The sequence below is a fragment of the Phallusia mammillata genome, chromosome 5 (assembly GCF_965637545.1).
Source record: "Phallusia mammillata chromosome 5, kaPhaMamm4.hap1.1, whole genome shotgun sequence".
In the NCBI taxonomy this organism is placed as follows: domain Eukaryota; kingdom Metazoa; phylum Chordata; class Ascidiacea; order Phlebobranchia; family Ascidiidae; genus Phallusia; species Phallusia mammillata.
In genome coordinates, this window is record NC_137256.1 from 15,440,780 (window position 1) to 15,455,742 (window position 14,963).

Consider the following 14,963-nt stretch of genomic DNA (forward strand, 5'->3'; position numbering starts at 1 on the left):
AAAACTTTTCAGAAAGAAATATCTGAAGCAGCTGAAGATCTTCAAAGTGCTGAAAATTTGGTTGATAATCTTGATCCAATTTCAAGGAACAAAGAACAAATGGCTGCACAGAAAGAGTCAAGCTTGTCAGTACTGAAAAATGTTACTGCATTAAAACACACAATACAAGACCTGGATGACAGATATATGTCTTACTCTGATTCTGATTTTGGTGTGAGCAACCATGAAAGAGATGTAAGTGTGTAACCATAGGTTTGCAATTGACAGGCTGTTTGTTCTTTATGAGTTGATATTTGCTTTTTTACATGTAGGGTTTTGTCTTACTTTTACATGAAGTGTTTTTGTCTAACACACTGATCCCCAAGTTTAATTAATTATGGGTCCCCTTCCCTGAAGGGGACACATCTTGATTTCACTCCGTTTTTTTCTTGTTTTTTTTCTTTTTTCCGCCAAAGCGTTTCCATGCACTTTTGGCATGAAATCTTTGGTGGATTTGGATGAAATTTTCACAGATGGTAGATATAGTTATGTAGATGTGCCATTTGTTTCGTTTGACTCGATAGCCCCAGTGTTTACCCCACTAGCCCCCTAAAATGGGTAAATTTTTAAACATTGTCCGAATTGGATGAAATTTTAACAATATGTTCATTTTGTCATAATTAGGTGTCGTTTGTTGTGTTTCACCCTGCAGCCCCAATATTTACCCCACCAGCCCCCTAAAATGGGTGAATTTTTTAAACAATGTCCGAATTGGATGAAATTTTGACAGTATGTTCATTTTGTCATAATTAGGTGTCGTTTGTTGTGTTTCACCCTGCAGCCCCAATATTTACCCCACCAGCCCCCTAAAATGGGTACATTTTTAAAACATTGTCCGAATTGGATGAAATTTTAACAGTATGTTCATTTTGTCATAATTAGGTGTCGTTTGTTGTGTTTCACCCTGCAGCCCCAATATTTACCCCACCAGCCCCCTAAAATGGGTGAATTTTTTAAACAATGTCCGAATTGGATGAAATTTTGACAGTATGTTCATTTTGTCATAATTAGGTGTCGTTTGTTGTGTTTCACCCTGCAGCCCCAATATTTACCCCACCAGCCCCCTAAAATGGGTGACTTTTTCAAACAATGTCCGAATCGGATGAAATTTTGACAGTATGTTCATTTTGTCATAATTAGGTGTCGTTTGTTGTGTTTCACCCTGCAGCCCCAATATTTACCCCACCAGCCCCCTAAAATGGGTGAATTTTTTAAACAATGTCCGAATTGGATGAAATTTTGACAGTATGTTTATTTTGTCATAATTAGGTGTCGTTTGTTTTGTTTCACCCTGCAGCCTCAATATTTACCCCACCAGCCTCCTAAAATGTGTGAATTTTTTAAACAATGTCCGAATTAGATGAAATTTTGACAGTTTGTTCAGGTTGCCATAATTAGGTGTCGTTTGTTGTGTTTCACACTGCATCCCCAAGATTTACCCCACCAGCCCCCTAAAATGGGTACATTTTTAAAACAATGTCCAAATTTAATGAAATAAAGACAGTTATAGAATACATCACCCATTGATCTCTTTTACCCTGTGAGACCCACCTTCACCCCAGTAACCTCTAAATGGGTGTACTTTCTAAACATTGACCGAGTTGCATGCAATTGTGACAGTTTGTGCAATATGTCATTTTTAGGTGTCGAATTTCAAGTTTTGCCCTGCAGTCCCATTAGTTACCCCATTAGCCCTCAAAAAGGGTTAACTTTTTTAACAATGTCATAAAATTTAGACAATTTTTATAATATTCTATTTTGAATTGTTGATTGTTAAGTTTTACTCTGTAGCCCCACCACTTACCCCATTCACCCCTAAACTGGTTAGATTTTGCAAACAATGGCTGAATTGAATGCGACTTAGTTTGTACCTAATATAGCATGATTATGTCTGCAGACTTTTTTATCGCCCTGTTTAAACAGATAGCACCAAAATTTATGATAGTTATATTGCAAAATGCATTATTTACAACTTTGCATGTGTGGGGGACCCATGAGTTTCTGCTTGCAGAAACAACTAAGGTTATAAGAGACAGTGGCTGATATGGGACCGATGATAAATAAAGTGTATGACATATATATATATATATGTTAAGAAATAGGTCACAGTGTATGTGCAATGGCAATATGTGCTAAGCCACCCTTCTAGTTTTGTACATATTTATCTTTTTTTAGGTAGTGGTTTTGGACATTCTTTAGGAGTTTAGGTACTCACATTTTTTTGGATGAAATTTTATTTTTTAGATTAAAGCTCTGCTTCGTAATGTGAATCGTCTTGTTGCCAATGCCGAAAAAAGGAAGAATGATGTGGAGGATGTTTCCAGAAAACTTCAAGGGTTTTTTAAAGAAGCACAATTTATTGAAGACAATTTAAATGCAATGATACATGAAATGAAACAAAAGGATTCCAGCTCTGGAAATTTAGCAGACTTGCTTGAAATGCAAAAAGATTTAAAGGTAGGTGGCAATTTCCTAAACTTATCATGTTTAAAATGATTTCAGCAAAACATCTGAAGTAATAATTGCAGGTGTGAACCAATATACTCTCTGCAGTAACAATTATATTCAATCAAAAGTCCGGTCACTGCAAGGACACTGAAACAAACCAACTGTTCATGTAGCATTTTAAAATGTCACCATAAAGTTTATGCAATACAAGGAAGTCTGTGTTGGCACATCTTTTAAGTTGAACACTATGTTTTAACATGCATAACGGTGAAAGCCACCTAAAGAACATGATTCAGGTGGCAAAATGAAGCTTTTGTTACCAATACTAAGCTCAGTTGTAATATCACAACCATTCTTGTAGTTGCAGTGCAACAAATGTTAAGTACTGCTGCAAAAGATAATAGGTTATAGGCTACCTAAGTTACATGACATTTTGCAGTTAGGGAAGTAGCCAAATTAAACTAGATTTGTATAGTTTGTACTTCACATTGCATTATTATTTAAATGGCTTTAAACAATAGGGTATAATATATAAAAGGGAAGTTTTTTGATTTTATGTTCTGTTTGTAAAAAATATAAAATCCTTGTGTGAACTGTTTCTAAGTTTGCAAGAAACAAAAACTTATTCTGTTTTAGGTGTTTCGCAAAAATTCACTGGTTCCTGCACGAAAGCAAACCAATGCTGTTAACAGCATGGGTTATGAATTGATATACTCTGCTCATCAATCTGTGCGAACCAATCATATCACTGACAGATTGAAAGCAATTGATATTGTGTGGCAACAATTGAACCAACTTGTAAGTGTTGAAAGTTGTTTTACCCATTCAAAATTGTTGGATTATTATCACTTGGTAAATTTAATTGAAGGTTGGAAATTATGATTCAAGTGTGCAACGCTCTATGATTAAATGTGGCCAGTTTCAAGATGTTTATCAGTCTTACATTACCTGGTTGAAAAATGTTGAGTTAATGATTGCTCAGCAACAAGCACCTTCATGGGAGTACAGTGTAGTTGCAGTGCAACTGGAAGAACATAAGGTTGGTGTGTAATTTTGTCTTGTGTATTTGTAGCTACTTGAATGTTAAAACCAGTTTTTAAAAACAAAATCAACTTGTTTGTATAAAACAGCACCAGTTTGTAATACGCTTAAAAACTCAACTTGGGTCATTTAAATACACTTTTACAATTACTACAGTGGTTGGTAACTTTTCGCTTTCAAAGAAAATGTCATTTTTCAATAAGTGTTTTCTTATGCAAGTAATGCAGTCCATACTTTATTTTTTAAGGCACTGCAAGAAATCCTTCAGAATGAACAGGTAGTGCTTTTATCATTGATTGGACAGTTTCAGGATGTTGAAAGCAATCTTTCCGAGCAAGACAATAAAAATTTGGAAATGCTGAAACTTAGATGGGATGGTGTGTGGAAGAAAATAACAGAAAGGTTAAAAAAAAATAGAAAACTCAACCAATTACAAAATAAAAATCTGCTATTTTTAAAGGCCTGAGAAATTAACTGAAATAGTATTAGAGGCAAGGATATTCAATGGATTAACTAACCGATTTAAGAAATGGCTCCAGAAGGTTGAAAAACAGGCCTCGGATATTGTGTTTTCGGGAAATCTACATGATCGCATTGAGAAAGAAATTAGTCACCAGCAGGTACATAGAATATTTAATTGCATGTGACAGAAATCACAACAAAATTGCTGATAGGCTTTAGCACGGGACATCAACCATCATGAAACAGAGATTTGTGAAATTGAAGGAACACCTTTGAAGGAAATGCTTTGTGACAATGATATAAACCTACAATCATTGGAAAATTTCATTGAAAATCTAAGGAACAAATACAGTGAAATTTCCAGTTTTGTAACAGGACGCAAAAACACTTTGGAAAACAACAAAAAACTGTCACATTTGTTTAATGATCGATTGTTGAATTTGTTTGCTTTTGTTTCTGAAAGCAACATGCATCTTTCTAAATGGGAGGATGAGAAAGGCAATGTTCATGTGCTTGATGCCAAACCCATGTTTATTAAACATGCCATAGAGTCATGTCAGGTATGGTATTCGAATATCATGGGCTGGTAAAAAATATTCAAACATCTTTAAACATTTTAAGATTGTTCTTGTGGATGTTTCCTCCAAAAACAGCATGTTGAGCAAGGCAATCACAGAAGGTAGAGAATTGTTAAGCAAATGTGCAGGAGATGACAATTTGATTGTAAGTCAAAGCTTTATCTTTGTTATGTTCTAAATGTACTAGGGATGGGCCGAGCCGAGCCAGAACCCGAGTACTCGATACCGAGCATCGCTGTTTTTGATGCTCGCTGCTCGGCCGAGCAGTTGCACAAACTGACCCGAGCAGCAAATTTGCATATTCATACTGTTAGATTAAAATTTGTCCCCAGCTGAATTTAAAAGTTGTTCTTTTATTTATGCCTCACTGAGTTTGATGCATGACTGATTTTGCCATGTTGCAGTGTGCCAAGGTGTCAATTTAGTTCTTGACCTTGTGTTAGTGTTAAGTTGTGGTTGGTGTGTGCAGCTGTAGTTGACTTGATGAATGGGTTTATATGTCAACTATTGTATGTTCATTCTGCAATTATGTTTATTATGGGTCCCCTGAAGGGGACACATATTGATTTTACTCAAAATGTTTGTTTTTTTTCTTTCTTTTTTCCGACTCGTTTTTCCATCAAATCCTTGATGGATTTGGATGAAATTTACACAGATGGTAGATGTAGTTATGTAGATGTGCATCCCATTTTGTTTTTGTTGATAACCCCAGTATTTACCCCGCTAGCCCCCTAAAATGGGTTTTTTTTCCGAAGTTTGTCCGACTCGTTTTTCCATCAAATGTTTGATGAATTTGGCTGAAATTTACACAGATGGTAGATGTAGTTATGTAGATGTGCATCCCACTTTGTTTTTGTTGATAACCCCAGTATTTACCCCGCTAGCCCCCTAAAATAGGTATTTTCCCCGAAGTTTGTCCGACTCGTTTTTCTATCAAATGTTTGATGGATGTGGCTGAAATTTACACAGATGGTAGATGTAGTTATGTAGATGTGCATCCCACTTTGTTTTTGTTGATAACCCCAGTATTTACCCCGCTAGCCCCCTAAAATGTTGTTTTTTTTCCCCGAAGTTTGTCTGACTCGTTTTTCCATCAAATGCTTGATGGATGTGGCTGAAACTTATACAGATGGTAGATGTGCATTCCACTTTGTTTTTGTTGATAACCCCAGTATTTACCCCGCTAGCCCCCTAGACTTTTATAGTTTTATGAATAAAGAAGATAAGTTTGGCCATCCAACCAGATGTTGGATTTGTAAATCAACTATGCATTGGGCATATGCATGTCCACATAATGATGAACCATGTTGTGTGAAGGATGATGTCATAAATGTTTCTGCTGAAATTGACCAAGGCGAGGAAATTAAGATGACACTAGCAACTGATCTATCTTCCAGTAGTATGTCGGTGGTTGAGTGTTCATGTTCTCCCATCTTGAATACAACGTGTACTGAAGCTGTGTGTAGTAAAGTTTTGGGACAAGAAGGGACAGTTGTTGCAGTTCATCATGATACGCACATCGTTAAAGCTCATGTTTGTAAAGAGCAGTTGGCAATCAAGAAAGTCTTGGATCAGGCTGGTCATCATAGGCCGACTTCTTGCACTGAAGATGATAGTAAAGATTAAAGCAAGATTAAAGACCCTAAACCAGGGGTGGGGAACCTGCGGCCTAAAGGCCACATGCGGCCTATTGGGGCACAAAGTGCGGCCTTCCAAGTCAAAATACATTTTTAGGATGTTGGGACTACTGACTGCAACAGGCGCAGAAAAACTAGAGCCAATAGTCCCATAGTGCTACACGCAGCGATTTCCGTAGGACTACCGAAAGGCCAAGGTTCTACAATCTTAATTGAGTTGCAAAAGAACAATTGTTTGCGCATAATCGAATGTCTTAAACTCGTCTGTGATGTCACAAGGTGTTCTTAGATAATTGATATTTGTAAACAAGCAAGTTTCTAGTATAAATAAATCCATAATGTTGTAGTGAAGGTGAAAATGCAGTCAGGAATTTTATTTAGCTTCGACAGTAAGTCCTACAACACTACGAGGGAATAACAAAACGACCATTCTGCAAGTCAGAAGGTTAAACAGCACTGTCAGTGGCCTGGGAAATAGTCTATGCGGCCTAACGAGTGTCGATAAACTGTTTGGTGGCCTTTACATACAAAAAGGTTTCCCACCCCTGCCCTAAACCACAAGCACATATTCCAGAGGATTGTTGTGAAGACAAATCCAAAGAAACACAGATTGATTTTGGTGCTGAAAAAGATTTGACCTTTTTACAAGAAAATGTTGGTGAAGTTTACCACTCTGATGTTTATTTTCAAGCAGTAAAAAAATATGAACTCAAAAGTTGAAAACGTAACAGGAAAAAGGTTTTGTGTTTGAAAAGAACAATCACAGCATTTTAAGTATGTTGACTTCTAACCAGAAAGCACCCTGGATTTTTAAGATGGAATTTCGTTAAATCATCTTTGCTTTCTCATGTTGTTCTGGTGCTTTTGTTCGCAGCTAATCTTTGTCATTGTGTTTAAAGTTTAAAAAAGAAAAAAACATAATGAGTTTGTTAGATTAAAATTTGTCTCCAGCTGAATTTAAAAGTTGTTCTTTTATTTATGCCTCACTGAGTTTGATGCATGACTGATTTTGCCATGTTGCAGTGTGCCAAGGTGTCAATTTAGTTCTTGACCTTGTGTTAGTGTTATGTTGTGGTTGGTGTGTGCAGTTGTAGTTGACTTGATGAATGGGTTTATATGTCAACTATTGTATGTTCATTCTGCAATTATGTTTATTAATGTTCTGTTTTAATTCTATTTGAAAAAGCAATAAGAATCAGTTTTTAACACATACTAACAGACGAATATTTTTTTTGAAAGGATACACAAGAACAAAAATGACAGTTTATTTAAATGCGTTATGATTGTAAAAAAACGCGTGCTTCTGGGGCCTGTACAGCTTTAATACACCACTGGTGACGTAAGCGACCTTGTAATGCCAAAACTTGCGTGGAATAGGGGATGTTTGTGACATTATAATGCACCCAAGCGTGCTCGGCCGAGCATCAACGGGAGATGCATCGTATTTGTTTATTTTGTCAGGCTCATGCAAAGTTGGACAGTCTCAGTGTGGAATTCAACTCTATTATTGCAAGAGCAAAACGAATTATAGAAAAGCTTGATGGAATGTATGAAGTCTCAACTGAGATGCAGGAGAAGCATCAACTTTTTATTGATTGGTTGAAAACCTCAAATGAAAAGTTCCTTGACATGGAAACAGGGGATGTAACTTCTATTGATGAACTGAAGAATACTTTGAAGGTTGCGCGCAGCTTAATCATTTTGACTAAGTAAACTTAATATATGATGTGTCAATAACCTTATATGTTACACCAGGAGTTTGACCCAAATTTGCACAAGCCAACTTTGAATTTTATAAAAATTGCTTCTGAAAAGCTGTCCTTGATTTCTGTTTGGTGGGGTACTCAACTTTTAAACAAGTTGCATATGCATTGTGAAACTCAATTCATCACTGTCAATAAAAGATTTGCTTTGCACTGTGATTGTTTGGAGGCATTGACAAATGAAATTAAAGAGGTACAGTTTTATTTGTGAAGTTAAATTTTAACTATTGACCATTTTTAATTATTTGCTTGCAGTTCAATGACCACTTGGATGTGTGTCAACTGCAGTTGGGTAATGTAAATGAATGCATAAACAATGTGGAATCGCTTTCATCTTTCAAACAAGACAACTTGTTTTCTAAACAAGATACCGAACAGGTGGTTTGACAAAATGTGCCATTTGGATAAGGTGTTTTCAATTTGTGCTTTGATTATTTAACAGAAAATGAAAGACCTGATTTCAGAAGTAGGATGTCAATCTGTAAAACTGGAACAAGATTTACACAAACTTCGCTGTAAACTTGCAACATCAGATTTCAACATAATCAATGTAACTTGTATTTTTAGTTGCAGTTTTACCTTTCTGTTACATTCTTATTCTACCGCGATTTTAGGCTCAAATGGAAGGATATCGTGAACAGTTAAAGGACACCATGGAAAAATATTCTTTTTGCACCAAACATGCAAGTCTTGCAATTTCCTTGGGTTGTAAATGGCACCAATCAAGTTCAGTTTTGACAGCATGGATGATTGATGCCAAATCTAGTTTAAAATTAATTCAGGAAGAAAAATTTGCTCAAATGGAAACCCACAAACAAAAACTGCAGGTAATTAAAATCATTGATTTTACTCAATAACTTTTTCAAAAATGCTTACTGCTTTATTTTACTTGGCTTAAACTTTCCTGAATGCATATCTCTTTACTGCACCATACTAGAGCTATTTTTTTTAATTAAATGTGTTTATTTCAGAGTTTGTTTAATAGACATGCTGATATGGGCCTGCATGTTGCAAGTATGACAAAATGTACAAAGGAAATTGAAAAACTTTTAGGTATTGTAGGTTACATTTTGGTGTCATGTTGTCTGTTTAAGTATTGTTTTCACCAACATCAGTTGTGATTTTGTTAAACCAACAGCAATAAAAATGTATATTCTTGGATTCTTTTGAAACTGAAAATGAGTTTTAACCAACATACTATTTTTAATTTATTGTTAGGCAATAACACTGCTGTCCAAGAAATCATTTTGAACAGTGAACAGAAGAAGCTTGAGTATGAGAATTTGTCAGAGATGTTGTCGAACATTATTGACAGTACAAACAATACCTGCAGCCTCATGAAAACTGTATGCTTATTTATAGTGTGAAACAAACATTTACTGTTAACAAACATACCAACCATTTTAGATTCAACAGCAAATTGAGACATCTTTTACAAGTTTAAGTTCAATGATGGACGATTTACATCAACTTGCCCCTATCTCAATAGACAAGGAATCAATTTTAAGGCGAAAACAAAAGTTTGAGGTTGGTTGTATGAAATGCTTTGGGTTTAAATGAAACTTTTACAGAATGAAGATCAATTTTTGACTGTCTGTCATCAGTTTTATCAAACCACCAAAGGGAAAATATTAAATTTGTTCCTTTGTCTCATTAATTTTATTCTTGTTATGTAGCTGTCACAAACTGCAGATTGTATGCTAGAAGTCAGTGTTATTGAAGAGAATGTGAATCAGCTTTTCGCTTTATTATCAAACATTGGTTACGATCATTTGAAAGAAGGTATCAACTTGTTTTTAGTTGTGTACTTTCTTTAAACTTAAACTTACTTAATAATCATTAAAGGAATATTGGTTAAGTTCAATTCACTTCAAGATTTGAAAACTGACCTTGCAAGTCTAATTGCACTGGAGTTAAATAAACTCGAAAAACTGCTGAGCAATCTACAACAATTCAGGTATAGAGGATAAAATAACATGCTCTGTTGAAATGTGAAATGTTCTGTGCATCTTTAGTTTGTTATATTGCAGCAATTTTCTGGAAAACACCAATCAAAAAATTGATGATTTGTATCAAAATGTTACGGATATCACTGTGCAACAAGTTGTAAACCCTGATGTAATGAGTCAACAGACCCATAAATTTGAGGTAATTTGAGGTGATTATCAAGAAGTTTTTTACATAACATTACAGTATATTTGTGTGTTTCTAGGCACTTACTGAAGAAATTCTTGTTGTGGTTGACCAACATAACAAGTTACAAATGCTTGGTGATGAATGTAAGAGTATTCAGTTGCTGAGTGGACACGAAACTTCATTTATTGACAGAGAAACTGAGGAGGTATTGCCCCTTTTTTTAACCAGTTCACAATGTACTTTTGATCAGAGCTTCTAAACCAGTGGTTCCCAAACTATGGTACGCGTACCACTAGTGGTACGCGAAGGTCTGCAAGGTGGTACGCGAGCAACTTATTCAGTTCACACCAAACGATCGCAAATGATCTTCTAGTGATTATCGTAATTATTTTAATTTACACAAGTTACATAGAGCGTGAAATTTCATACTATATAAAATTTCCTTGGTGTATCCCTACTAAATTCTAATTCCTTGGTGTATTGATTGACGCATCGAACTGTAAAGCAGGCTTTCTTTGTGACGAAATAGGTGTATTATGACGTTATGAATCTGTTATTACGACGTAATAAATCCTTAAAGTCAGATTTTGTAATATGCTACTAGTTGTGTTAACAGTGGCACTGTAGCCAGGGCGGTAAAAGTTTGACTAATTTTTGTTTAATATTTACGAGCCTTTGGTTACTAAAGGCTAAAGTTACTAAGGTAAAGTTAGTTAGTAAAGTTTAGTAACATTTTTATTCATTAAACATTTTGTCCATCATTTTTTATTTGCGAATTCTGGAGTTTTCTGACAATTATTGTAGGTGGTACGAGAACGCTGCATGAACCCAAAAAATGGTACGCGAGCAGATAAAGTTTGGGAACCACTGTTCTAAACCTTTTACTCCACTGTAAAACTGTGAATTCTTACTTTTGCTGATGGCCACAGTCAGTCTTGTGTTATTTGTACACTTTTTATTCAAATTGCAGCAAAATGACCACACCCGCAAATATTATCTATTCTGTTTGTTCAGTTTTTTAAAATTAAAATGTTTTTTTAGGTTTCTATGAAGTTGCAAAAATTGCAAGCTGTGTTTGATAAGGTCAAATTTAAATTTAATGAGGCCCTTGAATATGCCATACATTTTTACAAAACATCAACTGAGTTAAAACAATTCTTTTTGAATCAATGTGGAACAATTGACAAACTTATACCAGCTAATGACCTGGAAATGATAAAGAATCAAATGGAAATACTTAAGGTACAGTTTTTCATACCTACATTTTACATAACAAATCATGTACCACTTTCTTAAATTATTCAAAAAGGCGGATTGTGTTTTATTGGTGAGTTAATATTAGTGATGCACCGAAGTTTCGGTTGGCCGAAATACTTCGGCCGAATCCGCTGTTTTCCAATGTTTCGGTTTCGGCCGAATTTTCAAAAAAGTTTGAACTTTTTTATCGCACGGAATTAAGGCCGTAAATTTCATTTACGCCCATACAAAACATCATTAATTAACTTTTTGTTGTATCTATGAAATACCAGCCACGTTGTGTGCAAAATATTAGATGTTTAGCAAAGTTTACCCAGTGTGAAAGTGATTTTAGTTTGTCAAAATTTAGTTCACTCACATCAACAACACAAGATTCAGTTGAAACCATCCAAAAAACGGTGATTTTAGGTTCGGCCCGAACCTTTTTAGGCGGGTTCGGTGCATCACTAGTTAATATTATAGTGTTTGAGTTTCTTTTTAATCATACTTGGTACATATTTATGGGTCCCCTTCCCTGAATTCACTCATTTTCTTTTTTCTCCGGTGAAGTTTGTCCATGCACTTTTGGCATGAAATCTTTGGTGAATTTGGATGAAACTTTTTCAGATGGTAGATCTATTTATGCGGATGTGCCATTTGCTTTGTTTGACTTGATAACCCCAGTATTTACCCCGCTAGACCCCAAAGTGTAAAACATTTTTGTATGTTGCTGCGCACCACAAACGAAAGATTTCTGTGGTGTAATGGTATAATAAAGGCACCAGTACATATGGTACTTGTGTTTGTGCATTACTTGGTGAACTTTTTTGCACTTGCCAGTCAGAGGAGTATTAACAGCCTTATGACGTCAGAAGCGTTGACGAATGTTGTTAATCATAGCTGTAGTGGTTAGAATTTTAAACATTGTTCGATTTGGGTAAAATTTTACATGACTGTTAATTAGGTCATCGTGGTTTCATATTTTATACTTTTGTGTGTTAAACCCCATCAGTTACCCCACTGACCCACTAAAATGGGTGAGTTTTTTGAACGGTGTCGGAATTTAGTAAAATTTGAAATACAGAATTTGTCATTTATAGGTGTCAGTTTTTTTGTTTAATCCTGTAACCCCAATATTTACCCCTCTAGCCCCCTAAAAAGGGTAAATTTTTTAAACATTGTCTGAATTTGATGAAATTTGGACAGCTTATAGAGCAGAGGCGGGCAACTTCTCCAGTCGGCGGGCCTGATATGGGAAAATGTAGTACTTGGCGGGCCGGATTCCTGAATCGATACATTAATCGCGTATTTATCAAGTGATTTAAAACGGATATTTGACCACCTAAACTAGTGGTTCTCAAACTTTTTATTGTCGGGGCCAAATGGTAGTTTTTTAGGTGTGTAAGGAGCCGCAAAAAAAAACGAAACCTTGAGAAAATCACTAAAGATTATTACTTTGAAAGCTAAAATAGCAATGTTTGGTGGTTTTCTGAGGTCTGGTGCAAACCGCAAAATTAGTAGTTGGGAGCCGCATGCGGCCCCGAAAACCGAGTTTGAGAACCACTGACCTAAACCAAATACAATCAAGAACGTCAAAATTACAATACAGTTCAAACAATGAAACTGATATAACATAAAATTATTCACCACAGCAAATTTAATGCATACACCACAGACTTAGATACTGCTATAACACTAACTAGGCTACACGTGTGGAAACAAAGGAAACCGTGAAAGCAGGCCACACACAAGGTTGGCAGTTATGCCGTAACAATGGACGTATGGTGCCATGGTAACAACGGTGGGAAAGTTTTTTGCTATTGGGGAGCGTTACTGTCCGTTACCACTATAATTTGACGTAGTATGCAAGCAGTGGGGTATTGCGGCAGACTGTGGGCGCGGGCCACATTATCATGTAAGACCGGAAACTGTCCGCGGGCCGCTCAAAATCCCGTCGCGGGCCGGATCCGGGCCGTATGTTGCCCGCCCCTGTTATAGAGTGTGCTATTTATATTTGTTGTTTGTTATGTTCAACCCAGTCGCCCCAACATTTACCCCACTAGCTCCCCAAAATGGGTCCATTGTGTAAACAATGTCAGAATTGAATGAAATTTACATAGCTTGTAGAGTGTGCCATTTATAGGTGTAGAATGTTGTGTTTAACCCTGTTGCCCCAATATTTACCCAACTAGCCCCCCAAAATGGTTCAATTTTTTAAACACCGTCTGACTTGAATGAAATTTGGACAGTTTGTAGAGTGTACCATTTGTAGGTGTTGATTGTTGTGTTAAACTCTGTAGTACCTATCATTTACTCCACTAGACTCCTACAGTCATGTACAATTCACCATTAATAGAAGCTGATTGTTGTGTTCTAGCCTATTTTCTCACTATTTAACACTTTTTTCTCAGATAGTCATAAAATAGAAAAACCTTCAAAAATGTATGAATGGAATGAATTTAAATAGTCTTTACTCCATATAGCATATTTATTTATGCACAGTACCGATCACAGTGTTTGACGATACAATGCCAAACTTTCCCATTGTTATCTCTTGAAATGCATTATTTACAACTTTGCATGTGTGGGGACCCATGAGTTTCTGCTTGCGAAAACAACTAAGGTTATAAAAGACCGTGGATGATATGGGACCCAATGTAAAATAAGTGTCAGATGTAAATATATGTTAAGAAATAGGTCACAGTGTATGTGCAATGGCAATATGTGCTAAGCCACCTTTCTAGTTTACCCCATTAGCTAACTAACAGTAGTAATGCAGTCGATTGATATAATTTCAAAGTCATGCAAACCAGGCACCTTTAGGGGTCAGTAGATTTAATTTATATTTGGTGCAGGACATTCGTGCAAGCAGTGCTCCTCATCAAGTGGAAGCTAAAAAATTGTGCACACATGCATTTGAACTGATGTCCCATACAACTGCTGATATTGACATTCAAAATGAAGATGTTTTAAAACTTCAAAATGCTTCAAGTCTTTTGGATGAAAAGTTGCTGCAGGCTCAAGTATATAATATTACAATATATATAAATATACAAATAATATTACAATAGGATGATTTAAATTTCCGTTTCTTCTGCTCATTTGTGTAGGTTGCACTGGACAAGGCATTGATAGAAGTTGGTGAACTAAAACATGCAATAGAAGAGATGTTGCAGTGGCAAGAACAGATTTTTGGTGAACTTACATCTCAAAAACAGAGATTGGACCCATGTTCTCATGATTCAAAAAAGCTTGATCATGAATTGACCAAACTTGAGGTAGGATGTTGTTTCATTTAAAGTAGTAAGTTATGTAATTTATAATAGGGTAAAAACTTTTTTATTGATTGGTTTAATCACCACTTCAATATTATTATGTGTTGTGCATTGCTTGACATAACAAGCAATAACGGCTGTTGTTTAAAATGCCTCTAGTGGTCAAAATTTTAAACATTGGCTGATTAGGACAAAGTTTTACAGGACTGTTAATTAGGTCATTGTGGTTTCATATTTTACTGGTTTGGGTGTAAAAACCCATCAGTTACCCCACTACGTGAGTTTTTTAAGCAGTGTTGTAAATGAAATTTGGGTAGCTTATAGAATTTGCCTTTTGTAGGTGTTGAT

General features: G+C 35.7%; 1 protein-coding gene and 1 pseudogene across 11 annotated transcripts in view; both read left to right on the forward strand.

The window, feature by feature from the left end:
- LOC145230576 (microtubule-actin cross-linking factor 1-like) overlaps positions 1–14,963 on the forward strand; it is a 141,614-nt gene that overhangs the window by 112,611 nt on the left and 14,040 nt on the right. For all 11 annotated transcript variants that reach the window (XM_080096022.1, XM_080096025.1, XM_080096023.1 and 8 more), the window contains 23 exons: positions 13–234; positions 2,284–2,496; positions 3,124–3,285; positions 3,356–3,526; positions 3,776–3,930; positions 3,989–4,148; positions 4,203–4,550; positions 4,612–4,713; positions 7,667–7,885; positions 7,961–8,161; positions 8,224–8,346; positions 8,411–8,518; positions 8,583–8,795; positions 8,940–9,021; positions 9,187–9,314; positions 9,376–9,495; positions 9,645–9,750; positions 9,814–9,925; positions 9,999–10,116; positions 10,181–10,309; positions 11,146–11,346; positions 14,196–14,363; positions 14,451–14,618. In XM_080096022.1, coding sequence (XP_079952148.1) covers positions 13–234; positions 2,284–2,496; positions 3,124–3,285; positions 3,356–3,526; positions 3,776–3,930; positions 3,989–4,148; positions 4,203–4,550; positions 4,612–4,713; positions 7,667–7,885; positions 7,961–8,161; positions 8,224–8,346; positions 8,411–8,518; positions 8,583–8,795; positions 8,940–9,021; positions 9,187–9,314; positions 9,376–9,495; positions 9,645–9,750; positions 9,814–9,925; positions 9,999–10,116; positions 10,181–10,309; positions 11,146–11,346; positions 14,196–14,363; positions 14,451–14,618 — 3,729 coding nt within the window. The remainder of the gene's footprint in view (positions 1–12; positions 235–2,283; positions 2,497–3,123; positions 3,286–3,355; positions 3,527–3,775; positions 3,931–3,988; positions 4,149–4,202; positions 4,551–4,611; positions 4,714–7,666; positions 7,886–7,960; positions 8,162–8,223; positions 8,347–8,410; positions 8,519–8,582; positions 8,796–8,939; positions 9,022–9,186; positions 9,315–9,375; positions 9,496–9,644; positions 9,751–9,813; positions 9,926–9,998; positions 10,117–10,180; positions 10,310–11,145; positions 11,347–14,195; positions 14,364–14,450; positions 14,619–14,963) is intronic.
- On the forward strand, positions 4,721–7,443 carry LOC145230578 (uncharacterized; annotated as a pseudogene).